This window comes from Morchella sextelata, assembly GCF_020137385.1.
Source record: "Morchella sextelata strain SCLS chromosome Unknown scls_10, whole genome shotgun sequence".
Taxonomy (NCBI): domain Eukaryota; kingdom Fungi; phylum Ascomycota; class Pezizomycetes; order Pezizales; family Morchellaceae; genus Morchella; species Morchella sextelata.
Window position 1 is genome coordinate 319,622 of NW_025408625.1, and position 25,804 is coordinate 345,425.

Genomic DNA, 25,804 nt, shown 5'->3' on the forward strand with positions numbered 1-25,804 from the left:
CTTTCTTCCTTCTCTTTCAGCGTCTCGTCCTTACAACAAAGAAACAAATATACACCACACGATGGCGCCTGGAAAACGTGCATCTCATTCTCAGCTCACTCCGCTCTCGAAGCGACAGTGCGCGGAAGACGAAGACTCGATACCCACCATCCACCGCCGCTTTCGTGACACAGAGATCTGGAAGGAGGCTCCTATCCTCAAAGGCACAACCAAATTCGAGCCGTTACCAGACACAAAGAATATCCTAATCACCGGCGGTGCAGGATTCATGTTCGCCTCCCTTTATCTCTTCATGCAACGATACTAAAGCTAATCCCTGTACAGCGCCTGTTGGCTTGTACGTCATCTAACACTAACCTACCCAGATGCCTACAATATAGTCAGTTTCGACAAACTCGACTACTGCGCTTCCCTGAACAATACACGATCTCTCTCGTCCTCACTAAATTTCACATTCGTTCACGGCGATATAACTTCCCCTACCCAAGTTCAAGATGTTTTGCGCAAACACAAGATAGACACAATTTTCCATTTCGCGGCGCTATCACATGTTGACTTGAGCTTCGGAAATAGCTATGAGTTCACAAACACTAACGTATACGGTACCCACGTATTACTCGAGTGTGCGAAGAACCATGGCATGCTCAAGAAGTTTGTCCATGTGAGTACCGACGAAGTATATGGTGAGGTAGGTGCCGACGAAGATGACCTCGTTGAGGGAAGTATACTTGCGCCCACGAATCCTTATGCCGCCAGTAAAGCGGCGGCAGAGATGTTGGTGCACAGTTACTGGAAGAGCTTTAAACTCCCAATCATCGTTGTCCGCTCCAATAATATATATGGGCCTCACCAATACCCCGAAAGTACATCATTCTTACCTATAAACTCTCGAATGAAAACTAATAAAGTCAGAAATAATTCCTAAATTCGCCCTTCTCCTCCACCGCCAAAGCAAGCTTACCCTTCACGGCGACGGTCTCCACACCCGTCGGTACCTATACGCTGCCGATGCCGCTGACGCCTTTGATACCATCCTTCACCGTGGTACAATAGGTGCAATCTATAACGTCGGCTCTACAGATGAGATATCCAATATCGATCTCTGTAAGCTCCTCATCACACATTTCGGAAATAATCCAAATGACCCTGGGTTTCGGATTGAGGATTGGGTAGATTATACAAAGGATCGCCCATTCAATGATCGCCGGTATGCCGTTGACGCAACAAAACTGAAGGGGCTGGGATGGGAGCAAAGAACGGAATTTGGAGAGGGTGTGAAGGCTACTATAGAGTGGTATAAGAGTTTTGGGGATAGATGGTGGGGTGATGTTAGCGCGGTTCTGGGAGGGCCTTTCCCAGTGGTCAAAAACGGGAATATAGTGCCCGAGAGTGATTTAGATGAAATTGATGAAAAAATAGGGTCTTCCTTGGAGAACGCGAAAGTCACTAAAAAGGAATCGAAAGATACGGGCCTAAAGGTAGCGGAGAATACCATTGAAAGGGTAGAGACACCAGAATCAAAGACGAAGTCTGCCAGAGAGAGGCCCAAGCATAGCAAGGCGAGGAACAATTATATGGTGCAGAAAAGCGGATCCAAGGATATCAAGAGAGGGAGTGAAGATAGGAAGCATATCGAGGAACCGCATTATTCGAGTAACGTCCCCGATTACAAAGAAGCAAACGGCGTTAGAAAGAGAAATGGTATCAGTGTTCACGCATGTTAAATACTTACACCTAGTTACTGCAATGATGGGTTGTTTATTAGGAGTTTTTGTTTTTCTTGCGGATAAAGATTGTGGGTAGGGATGGTTTGTCTTTTGTTACACTTGCAGCCTTTTCCTTTATTTTGTCTTTCTCGTCTTTCCTTCTATGCGATCGATCGACTTTCTTTGACCGGTATCGGGAATGGGTTGATTCTGTCCACCCATTCTACCAATTACCTCTGTTAGTATGATATACCATTAGCACCGTTGTGCGGTCTACTAGAGTACTCCTGGGAAAGCATTTATTTGTACGTCTTTATTTTCTGTTTTTGGGTTTATTTGGTCTCGGGTTATTCCTCCGTTCAGTATAATACATGCGGTTGCTTATGAGGGAGTGTGTATCTCCATGTACGTAGCTACTCCTTGGCTAGAAGTGGAAAAGAAGCCTTTAGAAGCCTTTCCTTTCTTCTTTGCCGCCGCCGCCGGTTACCCCTGTCCCCACTCTGGAATTCAGCCTGATTTGATCTACATAGCATAAAGGGATCTTCGATCATTTCATGCAAGGAGTTTGCCGGGGATTATTCCGGTGCTCCGTGATGTGTGACGTTATGAGACGGGGGTTAAATTGGCCCGTGTTTCCACTCGCCACGAGAGTACGTTTCTGCGTGACAACGGGAGGTCTGTGGCGCGGCTTATTGTCACAGCAAGTACTGGTACACGAGTCTCGAGGTATCTATATGGTACAGTACTTTGGCACTTGGGCTTGGATACGTCCTAGGCCTTAGGTACATGATCGATGTATATATTTCAACCATCCTGCACGCTCTGATCACGCCGCATGTTATTATGATCTACTGTTGTAAAATCACTTAATCACACTGTAGGTACATAAACATGCCTATCATATTGCTTCTGAGCCCGCTACTATATTGACTACGTACGTACAACTCCGTGTAATATACGCTAGTCTCTTAAAGCTGTCTCTCTTAAATTTATAGGGCATCAAAATCTGGGCGTGAGGTCAATAAATAAGTACTTGATAAGAAGATCAGTAGCATGAGCCAACTCTTGGCATCAACCTGGGGGTGTTAAAATCTCTTAACAGACTAACAGATAAATACATGTACTTACATGTACGTATTAGCATACATGGATTTTCCATCCTTGGAGGGTCCTTGTAAGTTTGTGCACTGGCTTTTTATAGTCTGGCCGCATCGAAGGGTCTTCCTAATAGTATATCAGTGTCATTAATATTAATCCTCACACAGTCATAGAGGTGATATTCATTGGGCTTCCGTATGAAGCACATGATTGCTTCATAGCTTCCGAGCCTCATTTTAAGGTCAAGATGAATTATATCATCAATCTCAAAGTTCAATACGAGTAGAGGATCAGAATACAGTTGGGCGAATATTCACGGACCTTTAGTCTGAAGGTTGTGGTGAACGGTAGCTATAGCCATCTCTATTAATATTATTATAGTCACAGCGCTGGTCAATGACAAGGAGCATAGATTAGTAGTTCGAACTCTGGAGTATAATATATACTTTATACTTCGTGTATCTTGCAGCTAATTCCATAGCATAGTACATACTTGACTATGATCTCAAAGACCTGATGTGAGTAGACGCCGGCCGGCAGGTTTAGCTAGCCTCTAATTTACATTTTGTATACGGTACTAAAAATTTGGCTAAATACATGTAACTACCCCACCTAAAGAAATAAATTACAGAAAATAATATATATCAAAGAATACCACAGAAAGAAATGCTTATCTAAGGGTTCTCAAATTCTTTGCATATGTCGTTTTGAGTACGAAGAACTACACTAATATCACACCAAGTATGGAAATGAGCTTTCCTTTTAAGATAGGAACCTAGTAGACATTTTATATATGACTATCGAAGAATAATGAGAAAGGGTGTTTTTTGGGGTGGTGATCTGACCTCCTGTTTTAGTAGCGAGTGGTGATTATCCACAGGAAGCTAATTTTACAAAAACCCTGGAATCCAGTCTCCAAGAATATGAGGAGAAGACGGATTATCTAAGATAAAGACTACATGTATCTATAGAGTCTAGTATCCGATTAGGTTAACTATATGTTAAGATAAACATGGATCTCATTGGGAGGCAAAGAAGATGTGTAGCTACGAAATGAACGAACTGCAGGTCTTTACTGATACACACATGATATGTAGTATTGAAAACCGCATCTATGTATTCACAAAACCCATCGGGTGTAATATGTCTCAAATCGTGTAGTAGCGGCAGGAATTGCCGAGTCTCTTCATGACATGGAAGATTGGCGTACAATATATGCCGGACGGGAATAAACAGCAAGTGGGAGTATAAAAACAGCGGCAGGTACGGTATGCACTTCCTTCCGTAAATCGAGATAAAGAAAAACTACCGGCAATTTTCTCATTCCTACAATTTCATTTCCTAAACTGAAAAGCCTACCTAAGAGAAAAATAAAAACAAAGCACCCAGTCGTATAACATCATGACAAACACGGAAACACAAAAACAAAATATTGAGGCCAATTTAGTAACGGTCAGTCCAGTGAACAGAAAGCAAGAGCTACCCAGCCTCAAGCGTCGCCAAAATCCCTAACTCCCCACCAAGAATCGATATCCCGGTCAACGTTAATCAACGGCGCCCCAAACCTCTCATAATCCTCATCCCCGATAGCACCCCCCTCCGCCCACCCCTTATAAACCTCGTCCCCCGTCCCTACCGCCGCAGAAACGAAGCGGATCACCGTCTCGATCCATCCCACGATCACCTCACTTCTCACTGTCCCGACCGCCTGCCGAAACTCCACAGTGCCGAACTTCTCAAGAGAACGCAAATTATACTTGTAACACTTTGGCAAATCCTTCATTCCAACACAGCTATTCATCAACATAACAAGTCCCACTGCATTCTGCTGCTTATCAATAGCATCGAGCCTCTTGGCGTCTGAGAGAAGCTTTAGCTTGAAATTTGCGCAGCATCGACGAAGAGGATTTGGGTTAGCGTTATCGGGAGGATTGCGGCAGTTGGGGTGTAGCGTGTCCATGTGGTCCTCGAAGACTACAATGGCTTTGCAGATGCGTTTGAGGTCTCGAAGGCAGTATGTGTTTCCATCTCCGACACCAATGTGGACCTGAAGCGCAGTAGTATGATTGAATTCGATCGAGGCGTCCTTTGGAAGGGTGGAAATGATTGTGGTGCACATTTTTGGGATGATACTATGGTATGAGAATTGGGACCCATCACCTGTCATAACGGGGGTTGCAACTTCAACCCTTTTAGCCCTAGGAAATTTCGGCCCAGGAATTATAGAGAAGTCATCCTTGATCTGAAAGGGCTCTTCGCTGCGTGGGAATGACTTGTTGGGGTAGAGCTCAGAAGTCAAGGGTATGAAGGCTTCCTCGAAGAGCTTAAAGTGGTCTTTGTAGTCTGGTAGGTTCGTAATTATCATTTCAAGTTCTACACCAACAGAAACAGACGAGCTAGTGAAGTTGACAACTCGGGGAGCAGGCTTTAAGACGGTACCACTGTTAATTTGATGAGCCATGGTTTAAGATCGATATGTATTGTGTATTTAGATGAAAATGATAGAGAATAATTTGGAAAGAATTTCAGGGGCTAATTCGTATCCTTATAGATTTGCTTCATCTCTAAAATGATGTATGAAATCTATTGAGGTTCAAACGCCGGTGTTGGCAAATAATTCTTTCAACAACCATAGTATATTTAAATGGAGCAATATATATGCAATGTCGTGAACCATCCAAGGAGATCAATCACCACGCTCATGGAACAATATCATAAGCTATTTAAAAGTCAATGACATTCGATGTTTTCCCTCTCGATGGTGTTGAACTGTAGAAAGCTTGATTTTCTGCCTTTCCCGTGAACGAGTGAGTTTCCATGATGGATAATAACTCTGAAGGGCACTAACCTTGCACTTGAAACACAGTTTCCCACACAAAGCAAGCCCAATTTCAAAAGATCATGATAAAACAGCCCCAAATTACACTGAAAGAGCTGTCAGAACCAGTCTAGACCCTGCATGCGTTGCTGTCAGACTTCATTCCATTCGTCTGTAAGAAACAGGTCTTTGGGTACGTGGGCTGACATGACTTTGGTGGGTTCGGTGGGTATATTGTTACCACTAAACTTGCGTTCCAGGAAATTAAGAAGATTCTAGGAATTCTTACTAGCCATAATATATCCATAGGATTCCGCATATTGCTTGATTCTAAATATCGAGTTTAGATCTTTACGATTAAAGTCTGTGATTATCCATATTCATATTTGAAAGTTGATTGATGGTTACCAGCTCAATTGGTATTGGGACCGCACTTGTCTGCTGGCATTATTATCACCTAATGGCTTGAAAGAGATATATTCGCAGGACACTACTCCTGTGTTTGGGAGATATATGTAGTTATGGCTGCCATGCACCTTATCCAGGTATCCTCCATTACTATAACCTGGTTTCTGAGTTTTTTTTTTGTTACTCAAAGCAGTTATGGATTGAATTGATCAGAAGCGTATATATTGCAGAGTGTCGCGGACAACCACTGTGCTGTGGCTCCATACCTCCTCGTTGTCTAAATATGAATGATACTACAGCATTCCATTCTCGCAGATGGATGCAAGTCTACCTCGTGAGGTGACGCAAATCTAACAGCTTTCGAGGCAACAGTCGAGCCGGTAAATTATAACATTTAAACGTCATTGTGCACTACCGCACGCCGGGACCCGATGGTGAGAAGAAATTTATTCGGGAGTAGGGCCAATATAGATATCCATAGCTTTTGTTAGGTGCCACCGCTTCATTACTATGAATATGTAGAATGTACAATGGGGGTGCTGATACCAGAGATGTAACATTTGGTTTTGAGACATGTCTCTGTCGGGATTTTAGCAGCTCTATACATAGTTACATGAATGCAATATATGTTCCCATTGGATCGTATGCTAAATCGTGCACTATTCAGTCTTAGCTAAGATGCTTTTATTTCAGTGATCTTTGCACATACAAGGGTCTTGTCCTTCTTTTCTTTAGCAACCGTGATTAATCTTTGAGAATAATCTTGCTACAATTCTCCCGCTTCGATGCTGAAATGCAGTCTCAATCTTCCTGGCGCAAAAGAAGTTGTCGGCTGGTTAATATAGACATTTTTCACTCCTAAATCAACCTTGAAAACATCAATATCTGTGTATGTATGCATCTCGCAATAACAATTCCCCTCTTAAGTTTTCACATCGTGGTTTCCCCAAATCATACCCTGATTAGACCCGGATGCTTTCTAGTTACAACTCAATGAGTTGTTTTCAAATCACATCTTTTGGCTTATATATCCCAGACCACCTTCCTTTCTATCCGACCTAATACCCCTCGAGACTAGATGGCCGACCTTATGGATTCACAAGATAATGGTAGAGAGCTGTCCCCTGGTTAGCCTTGTGAAATTCTAAAATTGAGACGAAGAAAAAACGAAATCCTGAATTCAGTGATACAACCGTTACACCCATGATACCTATCTGTTGAGGGCGGAAACAGAAGTAAATTGGATGTTGCTGCTGTTGGACCTATATAGGCGATCCAGGGAATCACATCGATCTAGTAGTCACTCGATTCCACACTCAGAACTGGAAATGGAGAGAGATCGGTCTACACTCGTCCTGAGACCCAGAAAAACCACCACGTAAATGCCGATAAAACTCAATCGAGGCGAAGCGAAGTAATAGCACTTCATCATGAACTCAGGTATTAAGAGTAGAAGACGGCTAGACGTGCGGTGTGCGGTGCTGTCCCATGCATGGTTTCTATGAAGTATTCTAGATCTCCCAAGTAGCGTTTTTCTTTCGCATAAACTGAATTAGATATACACTTATTTTCTGAAAGACATGCGTCCTTTGACTACTAACATAGAACAAGGATCTTCTTACCAAATCCATAAGGTGCCCATTTCCCGCGACGATCGTTTCAACGCATTCATGTGCCGCAATTAACATGTACCCTGGTGGATTCGGGAGTGTGTTGAGAGCATGTACATGGCATCAACACTGAAATGAGCTGATTTGGGCCCAAGTCCACAAAGAGCAATCGGTTCGGTATGGCTCAAAAGAACATCCGGGTGATGTAGGTTTGGTCTGGAATTAAAGTGGCAGGTGAGGCAGGCTATAAAATGCGATTTCTTTTGCCATACTACAGATGATTAGCATTTGAACGCGTCTCGAAGATAAAGGTTCCCAGTGTATCGTCAAAGAATACCAGGAGGCCACGCGAGGATTCGGCGTAAGAGATAAAACGGTACCTCGTTCCATTGTCCGGTCCGCCTGGTACCGGAGGCCCGCGGTAGGATCTTGGTTTAATCGGAAAAAACAGCAGCCGACAGCTTAATTAGCGGTGATTAAAGTACAAGTAGTACCAGTGTCGAGCGCACTCAAGCTTGTTCAATTCTTAGGCTTGTCACAGGGTTTGATAGCCACAGGCACGCATATAAGCATATTCCTGGGAAGGAAAGGGAAGGGAAGTTTCGAAAGCTGCATCATTGGAAAACATACATCTGTCGTTACAGAAATGCTTCTAGTAATAGGGATCCCGAGGTATGCTTGTTTAAATTGGGGTAGGTACATGTTTGTACTCTACCTACGTCTACTACCTAAATGTCGCCCTAACAACTCCAACCCCAACCTCAACCCCAACCTCAACCCAAACCCAAACCCAAACCCAGCCCCACATTTTTCTAACCCCTACACTAGTACCTATCTCCACATGGAAGAGTAAAGTTTAGGAACTGAAGCTACATGTAGGTACATGTCCCATACTCTTGACTACATACACAGTGCATTACCGGGCACGCCTTACTGAAGCTTGGGTCACCAAAATTTACTAACGATGTAGTCTAACACGCAGGTATTGATTGATAATTGTAGGTATCGCGCACGTGGTGTGTAATATTATGGCTGTTGCAAACGGAAGAATATTTTCCCAGATTATAATTATTGATTGATTGTCATATAGTGATTAGGAAGGGCTGAAGCTGAAAACTTATGAAAGCATTGGTAGCATTCAAAATGTGCACCCGCGTATTCATCGGCAGAACCATCAAAAATCACTTGTTTAAAGCCGTATTCTAACTAGCGCAAACGGAGCTAGGTACTTGTAAGGAATAGGCGTTCCTGCATCAGGGTTTCCGCGGGAGGAACTCAAACCCTGTCCGCCTGGCTTGACGTCCCTGAGATTCTTGCGGCTTACTGATGCTGATGAATAGACATTCATATGTGGTACATGCCAATGATTTTTTCTCGGACTTTTTCTCCCGCCGAATCAACAAAACACACGAACTCGTTCGTAATCCTGACTGATGAAGCCAAGGGCGTTACAGATGGTTTGTAGGCGAAAAAAAAATCGCCCTTGGATTGGTCAGCGCTTACACTGGTCTTAATTGATTGATAATTGCGATAAAGTACTTACACACCTAGCTAGCTAGGCGTTCTACACGCACTCCCGGGTTGAGATGCACCTACGGACTACTGAACGAAACCGGCTTCCATGCTTCCAAGCTAGCTCTACGTCCTTTAAAGTACCTACATACATAGCTCAAAACGATAGGGCAGGGGTTCCAAGTCAATCAAAATGAGCAGAATCAAAGGCTCTATGCGTATATGTATTTGATACCCTATGCACAATGAGCTGGAAAGTTCCGAGTAACTTTCTTTTCTATTCGCTTCTAAATCGATGTACTCTGGATGTGGGTGGCCAGGTGACACGTAGAGAGACACCTTGAAACAACTGGATTGGAATTAGATGTCCAAGAAATGGCACACTTTATTCGGCCTACGGAGTCAACTTGGTTATAAAATTCAACAAGTCAATATCTAAAATTTTAAAATCCCTAGATCGATCAGTTACTATGCCCCATACAAGAATCATAGAAATTTGAGTGGAAAGCATTCTAACAACAAACAAGTTTTGCATGCTATGCTTCACCCATGACCAGCCGAAGCAAGGTATTGAGGCTGCTGGTATCTGAATACTCTCCCTAATAAATATCTAGATCTTGAAGTTCGACTTTCATTCAGTAGTTTAACCTCGATATGGGATTCTAGTACCTTTCTATAATTATGAGTAGTATTGCGCATGTGTTCTAAACACATGTAGATAGTTGGTCAAGACCGCGAACGGTAATAGGTGCGGTGCGCCCATCAGTAAAACTCCTAATGATATATGGTGAAATACAGAGACCTATCGAAACCATATTATTCCGACAAGAAATACTTGCATACTAACACTAACGGCGCTAGGTCCACGCACTAGCCCAATAACCTGGCTCATTGCAATTAGAGTACATGTACATAGGTACATGTAGAGTACGTATACTCTACATGAAGTACATGTAGTTACCGCACGTGCATGGATATTCACTCTTTCGGCCGGTAAAAAAGATCAATGGCGCTAGCAAGAACCGGCCACGCGCAGTCCTAGCTACATAGCTCAGAGATCGAGGACTGGAATATAAAGATGGCCATTCCCAAGAGATGTGGACTTCTCATTCCCATCGGTCAGACATTTCTCGAATTCTAGTCTCCTATAAACCAACCAACGCTATCAACAATGCACACAAGCACTATCCAATTGCTTTCAACACTTGGGCTGCTAGGCACCGTCTTGGGCAGTTCAAATTCCTTCCCGGGCTCGAATGTGGACATCGACACTAGGTCCCTAGACGAAATCTATGAAGCTGCAAAGCTAGAATCTGGGCCATTGAGGATTTTCTGGGGTGGTGATGGTATTAAACTGATACCCATTAAATATTTTTCCGTTATTTTAGTAGTGCGTACACTACTAATCTACCCGACAATTTAGAGGACTATCAGGGCGACTCTGTCAGGACTGCCTGGGCACAGGCATTCCCAGACATTGAGCTCAATCTTACGGTCGACCTATCGAAATATCATGACAGCAACATCGATCGTTCCTGGCAACGTGGGGAGACGTTTTGTGATGTTGCTGCGCTGCAGACCCTGCATGACTACCCACGCTGGAAGACTCAAGGGCGATTGTTACCCTACAAACCATCCTCATGGGAAAGCCTGTGGGCAAGCGTCAAAGACCCCAACGCGGCTTTTCTGCCACTGTTTTTCTGTGAGTAATTGGCCATATTTTGTTGTTTTTGTTGTGAAGTTTTCGTAATACGCTACTTACCAATTGGGAAATTACAGATTATTTCGGGAGTGTTGTGTACAACCCGGCACTCATCTCACAGGCGGACCTTCCTACCTCGTTCGCTGATTTCACGCTCCCTGCGTGGAAAGGAAAACTTGCACTCACCTATCCCAACGACGATGACGCCATCGCATATCTCTTCTCATTGATCATCAACAAATACGGATGGTCTTGGTTTGAGGCCTTGGCAACTCAAGATGTTCAATGGGTTCGCGGCAGTGCCACCCCCGGCGCCGTTGTAGGAAAGAACTCGACCCGCAGCATTGCCTTTGGCACTCTACCAGGCCCAAATTCTGCATACCTCAAGGAGTTTTTTTTCCAAGACGAGCAGATCATAACATGGGCGCAAACCGCCGCCATCTTTGCTTCGACCGAACGACCGGAATCTGCAAAATTGTTTATTTCGTGGCTCACGTCGTCGGGCTTTCAGGAAAACTTTGCGGCCTCGGGATACTATGTTGGAAGGAACGATTTGCAGTCTGGCCCATCAACAACGACGAATGAGACTGTCTGGGAGAGCAAGATTTATGACCCGATTGGGTTCAACAGATTTATGCTTGATAGGAGTGAAGTAGAGTTGTGGAAGCTGCAGTTTGAGACCATACTCGGCACGGCACAGGGGGCATCGCCATTACACGACGAACTATGAGATTGTCAGAGACTTTTGGTTGAACCTTCAGATGTCTTTCTGTACGTTGGAGTATGATAATATAATTTAGGATATTTCTCTTAATTTCATATTAGTTGACCTGGAGGCGATTGCCATTGTCCTTAGATGAGATGAGTTAGAATTTCTACTATTCTCAGGCTAGAATATCTACAAATATTAAAGGATTAATTACTATATTCTATTAATTAAAGTCACTAGTACCCCTAGCTAGTAAATTACCCTAAGCTACTTGTAATCATGATTAAATATGATCAAGTCATAGTCGATCACTCGGACGTACATGTTCTCAAAAGTACCCAGATTTTATATATTTCTTGGCAGTATTTTAAATGCCGGCTGCAAGTGACGAGTATATATACCGAAATCATAAATACCATTCTTTCTTCGCCGATTGTCATCGACAAAGATTGATTCGGAGACTTACCAGTTGCAAATTCGTTCCTCGAACCCGGTGCACAAAATGTAGTTCTTATCATAACGTAGGAGAAAGAACTTGGCCTATTGATTGCTAGTAATCATGCATCGGTGGGAGAAGCTTATTTGAACGCCCTAGTACCAGTGAGATAGGCGAAGTTGTGATATGATTGCGGCTAGCTTCTAAAATATATCTTACCATCATCATCGGCTCTGGAGCGTGCAGTATACCTACATGTGGACAAGACAAGGCTCTTTTCCTTCCTTGCATAATATCAACCCTGATTATTATCTGCCGCCCTGATTCTGTCCACAGAAGTTGCACACGATTCGTCACTAGTTAGTTCGACAAGGGACATGAAGCGCTGATATCGTTGTAAATTTCGGCTGGACACCGGTTTCCGACCGTAACCGGGAGTCTAAAAAGCCGTCTATTAGTGATTTCAAATCCCCACACAATCTATAGAGATGGTTGAAGGGACTACCATGCGACCGGTCTCCGAGAATGTACAAAAAATTATATTTCTTATAAATGTTGACGCCATGATCCAGAGAGTCGTAGCAAGGGTTCAGAAACAGATCAAAGTCGCTCGTCGATCAATTTACAAGTTGATCAAGCCTAGGCTATCAGTAATTTGTTAGTGAATGCTCATTCATTGCTTTGAAAGACGACATCCATGAAACCGGTGCCTAAAAACCTCAGTGACATGCATCTTTACCATTACCCGCCTTCCAACAGTTGATTACCATGTGTCGAGGTTCGTGCACGAATACGCGTGTACATACGCGGACCTGTCGCACCTAAGGACACTTTTGACGGATGCTCAAAATGTTACATAAACCTGAAAGGTCAAAATTGTCTATAAAATCTAGAACTGTTACCGCAATTAGTAGTCACATTTGGTGCAACTAACCAACAAAGTACACTTGAGTAATAGTCTTGAAATGACCAGTTTCAGCGGGGGCGCGAACATCAGGAAGTCTGCTTACTTCACTGGTAACGATCTGGTCTCGGTTTGAACAGCCGCTCGGATATAGTCCTTACTTTCTTTATATCTTAAGTTAAAACTCATGATCAAAGGCTCCTCGCTGCACTGCCAAAAGAAGCATATGTAAAGCTTGTATCCAAAGTGTCTCTGGTGTCGGCTATCTCCCCGAAATTCCTCGGGAAAATGATAGCAAACAGGCAATGACTGTGCGGTTATGGGAGTGAACGGATGCGCGGATGCGCACCAGCGGCGAGTCTTGCGTATGATGGCAAAATAAACCTGGAACTCAACTGTGGAATATTACCGAATTTCGCGTATTTATATCAGCTTCTAGGAGCTATTCATGAGCAAAAATAAAACACTCAGGCGTTGCTCAATTCATGAAGGTTGGTGAGCTGTTCAAATCCCTCATGCTATGTGTTGAGAATCAAAGGTCAACAATATTTCTGAACAGCCAAAAGTAGGGTCCTAATTGATGGACTCCTCAACCGGATGAACACTCACACACCAGCACCAAAAAGTCTGTTGAATAAATGTGTTCAGTAAAGCACAGCTGTAAGCCGTGCGTCCTGTCAGACTTTATTTTGTAGATTTTCCCAGGGGCGCACTGAAATTGATTGATAGGTGACTGATAGGTGTCCAGGAGAAGGAAGTTGTCTTTTGGCTAAGATTCTTTTTTGTCAGTGGTTGAAAATTACACAAAGAATTGAACTATGTATGTATGTACCTTCCGCAAGGTAACTCCGAATCCTGCATATGTGTATGTCGACCAATCGACCAATAACTCAAGTGGTCTATGTTTCGTTATACGCGTACTTTAAGCACCCAAGTGAAGTATATATTATTTTTGAAAGACTATCCTTATCGATGCAATTGACGGGATTTGTAAAATCTCAAGATTTCGAAGTTTGCAGTCTAGCTGCGCCCGTCTGGGGTGACTTGACGTTGACCTCACCGGCATAAATCTGGAGGGTCTCCGGCTAGTAGGCGTCAGTGCGCCTGGAAGCGCAGATCATCCAGGGGTCGATGGCCATTGCACTATATGCACAGGTAGCGGTTCGGTCCTATCATCTTCAACCTCTCTCTATTCGTACTTTTCGTAGCCCATGTCTGCTTCTCAGTAGTAACCTCTCTCGCATTTTCGCACCAACAGATCGATCTGGATTTCTGCAGCCAAGGCATGAGTAGATTCTAGAGGTCGTTAAAGAAAACCCCAGCTCATGGTTGGTTCTTATTACCATACCTACCTGTTTACACATGTCTGTTAGATCATGCAAACCAATATTGAGCCTAACACATGGTTTCTGGAATAGGTAGCACATACCCGCCAGCAGTTTGTCGGTTGGCTTGTCGCCAACGGTTACATATCGGCACTGGCCTCCTCTTCCAGCTCACACAGGTGGTAGCTGCTGCCTTTTCGTATCGTACCTACATATCTACACCGAGTCCCCAAAGCAGGCGTCACGAGCAACAACAGCAGGTGTAACGGACAGAGCACACCCGCTGACTTTGTTGTTTATGATACAAAAGTTTTGTTATGCGTCGGGGGAGGTGGAGGGCTCACGCACATCTATACTCTAGTTAGCACTCTACAGGACACGTTAGCTCCAAGCACCAGTCGCCAGGCATCATCGAAGATGAGGAAAGGCAAGACAAGACAAGATAACCTCTTGCTGTGGGGAAGCTGAACCCATGCGATCTTCGCGGTGGAAGCGTATGTATCTAGAGTGCTTCCCTCCTCTACTCTACTCTAGGATAGGTGTACTCTCCATATGCATTCACATACATATCCGCACCTCTTTTTTTGCGACACATGATGCAGCGTTTGTGAGCTAGGCCGGACGGATGAGATGAATTGAAACGACAAGTCAGATGCAAAATATGGAAGCTGTGAACCGGTATATCCATTTTGTTTGGATCATGACGAACCGCCATTACTCGTCCTGGCTGCTGCTCAAGGTATCGCCACTTTTTCCCCACACGCTGATCATTTTTTCTGAAATCGTGAAGTGTCATATTCACCCTCTGTACGGTATACTGCCCTCCGTAGTCAGCCAGGGTCCACAGAACTCCTGGGATCTTCATCTCAACTGATTCGTGCAGGAACACCTCCGTCGTCATCGAGGCGAAGTGTGCTCTCTCCACCGAACGCCGACTGAAAAAAGAGCCACCGGGAAAAGAGCAATTCCGTACTATAGAAGGTAGGATCAAGTGCAACGGAAAGAGAAAAGGAACTACATACATATACCGGTGGCGTGAGGATTTTCTTATTTCGTTTTCTTTTTTTTTCTTTTCCTGATCCTTGAGCTTCACTGGCCTAGAGGCTAAGGAATGGAAGAGAGGCGCGGGGGGTTTTGGGGGGGGGGGGGGGGGGGGGCAAAGACTAGCAGCCCAAATATCCAGTATATAAGAACCGACTCATTCCCTGTGCTATCATCCCAATTCACGTATTTCTATCTGAGGTCCTTTCTGAAGGCGCTTTTACAACTCGCTCTCCTCCCCCACACACTTGTACCCACCGAGAAAAATGACCCAGCGCCCTGGTGATCACGTCCCACCGCCGATACCATGGTACACTCATCCCCGCAACTTTCTAAAGAGCCATCTAGGCCATCTAGGTGACCATCTGGGTGGGCATATTCATCCACACCATACGCCGGAACCATTGCGGATATAGTGAGCGAAAACCTGTGCGTCGATGCAGTGGGAAGTTTATTCTAACAAAATTGGATAGTACAAATGGGGTTTACTACCCAAATTGGCGCATCTATAAAAATGAACCTCCAAGTTCCTTAACATTGGGGTTGATCTCACATGTCTTCTACTCCTTCGCTTGGGTAAAGCCGTGTGGAACTGTTTATGTATGACTGGTCAAATGGTGTGGGATCCATTGCAAGTTTGGGTTGCTGATTGGCTGTAGCTGAGTGACGAATGGGCAGATTCACAAATCGATGTCGACGGGACCAAGGGGTGTTTAAGGTCTTTCCAGGAATTGAAGGCAAAGCATGGGCATCTGAAGGTCATTCTTTCAATTGGAGGAGGAGGGAAAGGAAGTGACAACTTTGCTGCCGTATCAGCAAGCCAAGAAGCTCGTGAGAAGTTTGCCTCAACAGCGAGGGAACTGGTTGTGGAGTATGGTTTAGATGGAATAGATAGTAGGTGCTCACTTTTAACATTTATACTTTATGAGCTAACATTTCAGAACAGTTGACTGGGAGCATCCGGCCGATCTTAAACAAGGCCGAGATTACATCTCCCTTCTCGAATCTATCCGTCGCTGGCTTCCCGCGCCACAATACATCTTGACATCGGCGCTACCAGCTGGTGAATGGGCTCTTCAAAACATTGATCTTTCGATTGCTCATCACTACCTTGATTTTATCAATTTGATGTCATATGATTTTTCAGGACCTTGGGTCCCCTCATCAGGTCACCAAGCCCAGCTTTTCTCACCACGGCGTGCCCATTGTGATGCGGCTAAGCTTTCCGCTCATTCCGCCATCTCTTATCTTAGGTCAAAGTCCGTACCAGCTGCAAAAATTCTCATGGGCATTCCCGCATATGGCCGCTCATTTCTGGGCTGCCACAACATTGGCCAAAAGTTTTCTGGATCTGCGGGCGAAGAGGGAACATTCGAATACAAGGATTTGCCAAGACCAGGAGCAACGGAGTACGTGGATTCGACCTTGGGCGCTGCTTTTTGTGTAGGCGGTGATGGAGGGTTTGTTACATACGACAATCCAGAGACTGCAAAGATGAAAGCTCAGTACGCGAAGGAGAACGGGTTAGGAGGCGTATTCTTTTGGACTGGGACTGCAGACGTCAAAGGCCCCAGAAGTTTGATTGAAGCCACCTTTAGCTGCCTACATTCGGGCTAAGAAGCACTTGTAATCATGGCCGGCTTATAACTGGGCCTAAGCTCTGGCTAAGCACTATCTACTTTTTTTTCCCTTTTTTTTTTTATTTCTGGAGATAATATCTTCCAGTCAGGCACAGGAATCATCGGAATGGGGAGTTCATATATCTCAGCTTCAACTATTTTTTTTTCTGGTCTCTGTCATTCACATTATCCTTTATGAATCTACCTGGCGTTTAGTGGACTGATTCTGAAATTTTTTGACCCTGAAGATCGATATCTCATCTTCGAGTTTAATTATAGCGAACTCGGCTTTCAGATCAGAGCAGCTTGCGAATATCCGTAGTTGCTATTTTCCTAGAGCTATAGCGCCGTGATTCACTAATATACTGGTAACTATTGTTCCCTGCTAGTCGTACGACACGGTTATTCACACGTTCAAGTAAAGTGTACCTTCCATAGATTGCAGCATGACGTTCTACATATGTACATCAACCTGTCCTCTGAGAGATGGTGTCTATTCGCGAATTCGATTGAACAGCCTTCAGAGTCCACATGACCAGCTAGATATTACCATTACCTGCCCTGTGAGAATTTTGCGTTTAGTTATTCCACCACCGCCAATAAATGTGACTCGTTGTCCCCGGAAGACCTGGGAGATTTTCCGGGGGCCGGAGAGAATCACAAATCTTTAAGGCGCCGTAGATCGTAAGCCCACATTTCAGCCCCATAATACTGAGTAGGTAGGTATGGATATGTGTGTCTGATTGAAACTGGTATGCTCTCCAGTTACTTCGTATGCGATGCTTCATGCAATACGCACACACACTATGTAACTAGAATCCTCTACTCTACTCTATATTCCGTAGAAGATAGGTACATAAGTATGTACCTGCCACGCGACGTGTATATACAACCGGTCTCGTGTGTCTACATCTAGGTACGTACTACATGTACCTCCCCATATACTACCTACATATACCGTGCTCTAAGCCCCAGGTACGTATACCCCTAGTATCAATATTTGTAAATCAGTTAACAGTTGACGCATCGATGCATCGCTATATATGTAACTATGGATAACAGATACGGTTAGGCATCATATTATATTAGTATTTATAGTATGTACCTACATACCATATTAAATCGCCGGCACTGCAGACGTACAAGGAATCCTGGGTAAGTAGTAAAGGTGATCCGGAGGATCCTGGATACTCAAATACATTCTCACATTTCTGAGGGCAAGGCAAAAAGGATAGGCGTTGATACTAGTAGCTACATGTACATACATGTACTACATACCTTGTGTGCCTTATTACAATGCACATAAGGAAATGTTAACCTCGGATGGGTAAATGCGAGATCGAGATTAATTAATGAGCCGGCATGTGATTGCAGCTCCACGTTATAGGTCTAGTTTTACTCATAGTGTAGTATATATATTGCCATAGATAGCTGCTTGCACATTACCAGTTGGACGTGGGTGTATAACCGTTTCGAGACTGACTGCAGAGGTTTAGTCATATGAGATCACTCGACCCTCACTCGATGTTTTGTACGTAACGTATAACTGGTGGCACAATATGTCAATCAAACCTTGTTTTTGGGTAATATCTAGAGTCTCTCTATTTCAATAGCCGAGGGTTATTTGCCTTACCCCACGTTTTGGAGACTGTGATATACTTACATTTGCAATTTGATCTGTTCTAATTCTATAGATCTACCTACCCCGGGCCTACTTTAAATACAACCACGGTGAACCCTAGGAGGGGGCATCAGCTGCTAATTCACGAGCTGTCGAACTTTAATTGCTAAGACCTTGAGTCTAGCTGCTCACTTTCCTGCAATCGATCGTCTATAATACAGCGTACCCCAAAGATTCAAATACAGTCGCAACTCGTTATGCATTCCGGGACTCAGTACCCCAAATCCCTTGCCGCCTCGTACTAGACTCTCTGGGAATTTATTTTTCTTACTGCAAAATCAACCTTCTACCCCGTGTGAAATTATGCAAATTTTAGCAATCTGGCATATCTGATGCAACTGTAGATGCACGTATGTAGTCCTTCACCCGATCCCTGGTGAGATTAATCAATCGATTTATTGATTGGTTCCACCCTATGACGTTTATCTCTGGGTATTCCATATCAAAGTTGATCTACATAATCCCGGGGGGCGATGTGTGGCGCCCGTGCTTTCATGAAATCTACCACCCGGGAATATCCAGTTGCCTTGTAGAGTAAGAGTTGATCATATTTTCAGATCGGATGAAATACGGGACCGTGTTTCAGCTTTTCTCATGATCAATGGCTCTTCCCGTGGAGATTGCCATGGTATGCATATATTGCGTTGATCACACTTGCGGAGATGCTCTCTACTTTTGTGACAAATCAGACGCCTCTAGTCCAGCTGTACCTGCTTCTTTATGGAGCTGCTACATGGATAGCCAGGGTATATCCCACTATATAGAGTACGAAGTGAATCCATTGGATTGGAAGTAATTTATAATTTAGGGTCAGATGAAACATTCGAGGTCAGAAATCGGTTTTTGCACTTTACATCCTATACACCGGCCGTAAGTGGTGCACCGGCGTGCATGTGTAGTACAAGAGGTACATAAATACAATTATAATACATATCTATACATGTATACAAGCATTTTCCGGCCTTTGGCCGGAGTAGGAACTGTTATGGCTTAAACAATATCAGTTTACCAACGCTTAAGATCACTGAAACCCCAAGATGCCCTGTGCACATATCTGATATACTATTTGGTTGACTCAAGGTATGTTGGAACCAATATCTACTGGCTGACTCAAACATATTTGATAGAATATCTACTCGCTATCATCCATAAGAACCTGAAAATGCAGGTGAATAAGACAGGGATAATTTCTATGGGAGAACGGCGCCACTACATACAAATAATCCTTGTAACTGTCACTTGCATTTTCAGGTTCTTATGGATGATAGCGAGTACTAACTCCAACATATTTGATAGAATATCTACTTACTGACAAACATATTTGATAGAGAAAAAGAAAACCCCTCAAACCTGGCCAATCAAAACCTTTAAATAACACATTGCATATCGGTATATCTATATACTTATTAGATAGTAGTGGCTACATGTAGTTACTAGTAAGTACTTAGAGCTCACGTTCGATCGAGTAGATTTGATGTTCGCGAATTCAAGCAAAGCTACAGCTGTTTTTTTTTTTTGATGTATGATGTAGGTCCATAAAATTAATAAGAAATCCTACCAGACCCCAATTTGCTTTTTCAAAAGAAAAAAAAAGAAAAAACTAACCATGTCCCTTACGGCGTACGCATCGCTCTTTCTCTGATGACTCAGCTAGAACTTCGCTGAAGGAGCTCCAGGAGCACCATTACGTACAGACACCAGCTATTACCACCACAGCACAGAGACATGATTTCGCTTTTACCAGGTCAACAGGCATGTATGATATGGTATTAGCTGTACATACGTAATGAAGAAAACCAAGTAAGAAAAGGAAGAAAAAAAAACCTAGGATCCTGATATCCTATGTTATCATCTTACATCACACATATATACATACTAATGAAAGGGCGACCGGGAACATTAAGGGGGCTCTAGACTTTTTCTTGGTCCCGATAATCTTAGCTATAGCGTATAGGTATTAGAATATCTTTCAAAAAAGGCTTGCATATGATCAGATACACAATTGACCTCAAAAGTAAAACCCGACTCCTGTAATTATGGTGTTTCTTTTTCTCTTGGTTTTGTGTTATTTTGCTTCATTCCATGTTATTCTATCGATATGACTCAGTGTAGGAAAAACTACAGTAAACGTGCCAACCATTGACAAGAACGAAAGAAACCCAAGTTGCAGAAACTTCGATGAAGCATGTCAGTGATATTATCATCACACCATATCACTCGACGCCTCAATGAGGCCAGATCACGCCATGGAAGAAAGTACATAAAGCACAGCCCAAAGTAACAAGAAAAGAGGTAGGATAGAATCCGGTAAAGTACATATAGTTATGTATAATATATATATAAACAGTATATTTACCTCACTCGGCCAGACGTCTAAACATCAATACCCCAAAGCACAAAACCAAACCGAACGGACCGAACAAGACAAGACAAAATAAACCCCCACCAACCCAAGGAGAAGAAAAAAAAAATGAGAACCAGCACCAATAGCCAATATGTAGCCCAGAAAAAAAAGAAAAGGGGGGAAGGGATATAGAACCGAACGGAGTCCTCACAGTTCCAAAAAAAAAAAAAAAAAAGGTCCACCACCTCTAAATGCACAGAACATCTCCACGTCGCCAACTGATCCATGAGCCGAATGAGATTTTAGGTTAGGTTAATTAAATATCTTCCTTCCCTGCCTCTGTCACACACACTGTTATGTCAGCTTACGTTTATGGTAGCGCAATAGCGCCCCGCCCCTCTCTCCCGCTCCTCTCAAGTTCCACACTGTCTTCCATACCGTATCCCGTATCACCTGTTTCCTCCTCGCTACTGCCCAGAAGATCATCACTTTCTCCATCCTCCTCACTCGAAGAAATGTCACTAAAGATACCAGCCTGCTCCAGCTCGTCGCCCTCGACAAGGCCAGCTACTAAGCCTGCTGCTGTAGCAGCATGGGGATCCAGAGATTCATCATCGGTGAATTGAGCTGATGATGGCGTGCGGCCGGATGGGGAGACCATTGTGCCACGGATGCGAGCGCGCTCCTCAGCTTCGAGCTGATTGGCACGCTTTATCGTGCGTTTATAGATTAACCACCCCGTGAGGACTCCGAGGAGTATACCTGTGACGATAATTAATTATGGGAATTTCAATGTTTAGGGTGGCACTTACCTCCAATGATGCTGGAGTAATTGAGTACTTTTGTCTTGGTGTCCATCTTCTGGTCTGCCTCTGCTAGCCTTGCTAGCCTCTCGCCAATGAAGACGTGAATCATAAGCTTCGGCGTCGCGCATGCAGTGGCCAGCATAAACGCCCATGGCGTGACTGTAGGGAAAGTGCTCATCGCACCGTTCCCAATACTGTAAGGCAGTGGACACAGTCTGATCATACACAATAATTTAATTCCATCATGCTTTAGCGTGAGACTCAGTGCCGCAAAACGTTTATCAGTAGCGACCATTCTTTTCGAAAAGTTCTGGAAGAACTGGCGACAGGCTATAAATGCAGAGGTTGCCCCAAGAATTGTGGCTGCGGCGACTATGAACCAGCCATTAGGGAAGCCATAGATGAAGCCGGCGAGAGTGACCGAGGTCGAGTAACCGATCATGGGTGGGAACGCTGAGATGTAGCACATTGTAAAAATCAATAGCCACCCGGCTCGCATTTGTCTAAAGATCGTCCGTCCGTCAGCCCCTTGACCCTCACCCAACCACTAACTCAAAACGGGAGCAACAAGAGCAGAGCTCCAGGGGGGGAAGCTCACCTAAGCTTCCTAGCAATGGGTAGCATAGCATGTAAAATCTGCGAATGAAATACCAGCATCAAAATCGCACTCACGCTCACAAACAGAACCAGCAATGACCCTAGTATCTTCTGCTGTAATGTCAACTTCCTCACTCTCTTTTTTGCCCATCTCTGTAGTTTTACCACCCGCCGCTTCGCGTTTTCGATTACAGTTCTCTTCAGTTTAGGGTGTGATGCGACTGAGGCAGGACGTGACCTCCGTGGATGAGTCCAGCGGGGTACTGGAGGTGCTGCAGTTGGTGCTGTCGATGCTGGATGACCATCCGCTGGTGTGTATAGAATGCCGGAATGCCGGGGATTTTGTGACATTGTTTGTATTTCTCTGAATATAGGGTTTGGTGGAGAGTTGAAAGGGGTTTCTCAGGCTGTGATAGGGTCCGAGGGGTGCAGGTAGAGTTGAGTTCGAAGAGATGAGGGCCTTGGGGGTGAGTGATATCCGTTGCTGCTGTGAGTAGCTCACTATGTAATTGCTTAGCAGACCACCACCCCAGCTAGTTGCTCGAGATGATGAGTGATGCATGTGGGGTGACGGCGTAAGCGAGTGTGGCGTAGGGGTCACTCCGGTGCGTTTGTGCCACAACTGAAGCCACGCGGGGAAGGTTCCAAGCTATTTGCGGCTGCAATTACCGTGATCGAAGTGTATCCTTAAATATCTCTGAGTGTGTTTGGAGTACGTTCAATTGGTAGCTACATATGTAGCTGTGGATAGGTGCCTAAGACCCACAACCAGTTAGATACATGTCTGTAGCTACCGATACTTCGAAACTGCTTGGTGTCAGCTCAAGCACAATCACGGTCAGTACATACATTGTGTACATCCTAATCAGTTGCTCTCGGAGTGCAAGATGTGACTGTGAGCAGAATAGCGGGGATTCTGTTGAGCTCATGGCCATTTTAGTAACTTCCATAGAGCTACATGCATGTAGATACCGGTACTAGTACTCTGTTCTATCTACATGGCTTTTGCACTTTTCGTATAATATACTTTACACACTTTACACACGCACGTAAATACCTGTCGTCTCAAAACGGGGCCTAATCAAAACACGCCAGCCCCCAGTCAATAGTGTTAAATCTTAACTAAATAAGCTTTAGAAGATCATCAAAGAGATATCAGTACTGAACGCTATCTCAAATCTCCCCAATTCAAGCCACAACCACAAGCTTTCTGTTTACTAACCGTCCATTTCGTGAATTCACCCGCCGGTATTTCGGCACGCCCCCTCATCCGCTCGCTTATTCGGTGAATTTACCTGAAACCTGCGGCTGGGTTAGGGTTAGTTTGACATTGATTTGCAATAGCCATGGAGTTTTACTGACCTCGCACAGCCTTCAGATGCGGGGTTAAGACAATTTTTTGTTACCATAAGAGATGTTTGTAGGTACAATTTTGTCTACATATTGCTTGGGTATAACAACAGTTAATAATTCAATCTATGCGGTACATCAACTGGAAATATCGCAAGGATAGAACTCGGAGAGAGTAAAATCAATATTCTCTTTAAATTTGAACGCTGGAAATATGGTAAGATCCGAGTTTCGATCAGGATGATGATGGATTTTGCTGTATATGAGGCTTCATCTTCAGCCTGCTGCCTGTCCATATCAATATATACAGATCGATTAGAACCTTGCATGTATATACCTTTCTACTAGTTCCTACTCTAGAAAGAGTACCCTTTCGGAAATAAAACCACGTGTAAAAGCACATACATGTATAATTATCAATTTAGATTGCTAGCTAGAGACTTTTGTGTGTGTGTATATGTCAATTCTTAGAAGAAAAATATCGCTAGTAGGCTTCTGAAATATAAATACTCAGAAACCTTTCGTGTAGTTGTGCAGCTTCTTTTGTATGCTGTTATCCAACTTGTTAGAAGTTCGTCATAGAGCCATTATATACCGGAAGGTATATGTAATGCATTTCAGCCAAAAGATGTTGCTTACATGTACATATAATTTTATCCCAGTGAGCATCAAAATTCTAAATATCCTTCCAGCTGCAGGCCTATATGATATTATAGTACTGCCATGCACGATCCTTCAGCGTCCCAGGAACACATTACAAAGAGTGTCCGCGGCCGTGATCGATATATTTTCTCAAAATAGGCCTCTATTACTATGTATCTGGTTTCGCTGCGCTGCCTAAAGTACATGTAGGTACAGTATCTCAGAACATCATATGTATCCTGTAGTATTCTATGTATGTATGTATGCAAGATAGAGTACTTGGTGCTATATTGGTTATTCCCAAACTCAAGATTTAAATATCAATATATATATGGTAGAGTATTACACTCGACTAGGGTAATGATAGAGGTGTGGCTACATGTACATGTATTTTATTTAGCGCGCGATTGGTTAGGCGCATGGACGGTGTAAACCCAGGTTAGATATCATAAACATACAAGTAAAACGGCTTAGAGCATCTAGAATGAGGTATCGATAACGATCATTGGTGCCTATAGCTATAGTTACCTATAAGTACACAGCTCTGTAAAGAATATATGTTGTATTTATCATTATTCGCTAGCATTATGCTCCAGGGTAGAATCAGTAGATCTGACTTAAGTATACTGTTTCAAAGCTTTGGTCCTTGCTTCTCGTGACCCTGTGCTTGAGTGGACCGAGTAGAGTAACAGTTCTGCCTAGCCAGCTGTCCGGGTACGGTCCGAAAAATTTATGCATGCATACTAACAGTTATTCCCTTTTGCAACAGTCCGGTGCCACGTTTTCCGCCAGCTTTTCTCGGCATGGATATGTGACGTGCTTAAGGCTACATGTCCCGTAGGTTTTGAAAATCGTTTTCTCCAGAGATTTAATCTTGCAACTCAATGGCCAGGAGATATATATCGAAAAGGGTACGTGCGAGGTTATGTGTGCTGGGAAGGTCTTTATAGACTATGAGTGTCTGCTTGATTCTAGGTGTGTATCTACATACATGTATGTACATACTCTAGATATCAAGTTTTAAACACCACCGCACTCCTGCGGTACTTTATTTTCTTTGGGATGCAACCCGATATACCAGGGATTAGCTCGATCTGCAGAAACAAAAAAAGAATATATCACGAGACCGCCTGTGTCAAGCCTTTTTCAGACGGAACGGCAAGGTGTGATTAAAACGCACCCAGGGGTAACGTTACTTGTAGTGAAAACTATTCGTTGAAATGTCTGCAGGTACTCGAGCTGATATGTGTACATACATGTACTCTAATGTCCTGGTCTGCTGAGCTGGTGAAAATTGTCAAGTTCAGAGCAGCTGAGGATACCTTAATGTCAAAGGTATGGCCGGTGATGATTAATCTAATCTATTGTCCCGGCCTTTTGAGCTGGGGGGGGGGGGACAGAGTAATTTCTAATAAACAAACGTGCGGTAGGAATGATGTAGGGGTATATTTACCATGAATACCAATGCCTGGAACTCAATTGGAGTCTCGAGGTGT

At 43.8% G+C, this 25,804-nt stretch overlaps 7 protein-coding genes across 7 annotated transcripts; 3 read left to right on the top strand and 4 right to left on the bottom strand.

Moving 5' to 3' along the window:
• Positions 1-61: 61 nt before the first annotated feature.
• H6S33_001067 (uncharacterized protein) lies at positions 62-1,724 on the top strand (the record flags this gene model as incomplete). Its single annotated transcript, XM_044832859.1, has 3 exons — positions 62-270; positions 325-863; positions 913-1,724. The coding sequence occupies 3 exons, from the start codon at positions 62-64 to the stop codon at positions 1,722-1,724; spliced, it is 1,560 nt and encodes a 519-aa protein (XP_044694034.1).
• A 2,569-nt stretch (positions 1,725-4,293) lies between these two features.
• H6S33_001068 (uncharacterized protein) lies at positions 4,294-5,265 on the bottom strand (the record flags this gene model as incomplete). Its single annotated transcript, XM_044832860.1, has 1 exon — positions 4,294-5,265. One exon carries the CDS (start codon positions 5,263-5,265, stop codon positions 4,294-4,296), a length of 972 nt encoding a protein of 323 aa, XP_044694035.1.
• A 1,211-nt stretch (positions 5,266-6,476) lies between these two features.
• On the bottom strand, positions 6,477-7,235 carry H6S33_001069 (uncharacterized protein; the record flags this gene model as incomplete). Its single annotated transcript, XM_044832861.1, has 7 exons — positions 6,477-6,511; positions 6,577-6,689; positions 6,740-6,751; positions 6,801-6,898; positions 6,988-7,009; positions 7,131-7,147; positions 7,224-7,235. 7 exons carry the CDS (start codon positions 7,233-7,235, stop codon positions 6,477-6,479), a joined length of 309 nt encoding a protein of 102 aa, XP_044694036.1.
• Positions 7,236-10,323: 3,088 nt separating this feature from the next.
• On the top strand, positions 10,324-11,584 carry H6S33_001070 (uncharacterized protein; the record flags this gene model as incomplete). Its single annotated transcript, XM_044832862.1, has 3 exons — positions 10,324-10,498; positions 10,576-10,854; positions 10,932-11,584. The coding sequence occupies 3 exons, from the start codon at positions 10,324-10,326 to the stop codon at positions 11,582-11,584; spliced, it is 1,107 nt and encodes a 368-aa protein (XP_044694037.1).
• A 1,786-nt stretch (positions 11,585-13,370) lies between these two features.
• On the bottom strand, positions 13,371-14,116 carry H6S33_001071 (uncharacterized protein; the record flags this gene model as incomplete). The annotated part of the gene is made up of 4 exons (XM_044832863.1): positions 13,371-13,421; positions 13,517-13,672; positions 13,736-13,802; positions 14,103-14,116. 4 exons carry the CDS (start codon positions 14,114-14,116, stop codon positions 13,371-13,373), a joined length of 288 nt encoding a protein of 95 aa, XP_044694038.1.
• Positions 14,117-15,535: 1,419 nt separating this feature from the next.
• Positions 15,536-16,886, top strand: H6S33_001072 (uncharacterized protein; the record flags this gene model as incomplete). The annotated part of the gene is made up of 4 exons (XM_044832864.1): positions 15,536-15,684; positions 15,743-15,869; positions 15,929-16,163; positions 16,216-16,886. 4 exons carry the CDS (start codon positions 15,536-15,538, stop codon positions 16,884-16,886), a joined length of 1,182 nt encoding a protein of 393 aa, XP_044694039.1.
• Positions 16,887-21,283: 4,397 nt separating this feature from the next.
• On the bottom strand, positions 21,284-22,667 carry H6S33_001073 (uncharacterized protein; the record flags this gene model as incomplete). Its single annotated transcript, XM_044832865.1, has 3 exons — positions 21,284-21,675; positions 21,726-22,222; positions 22,318-22,667. 3 exons carry the CDS (start codon positions 22,665-22,667, stop codon positions 21,284-21,286), a joined length of 1,239 nt encoding a protein of 412 aa, XP_044694040.1.
• Positions 22,668-25,804: the final 3,137 nt, after the last annotated feature.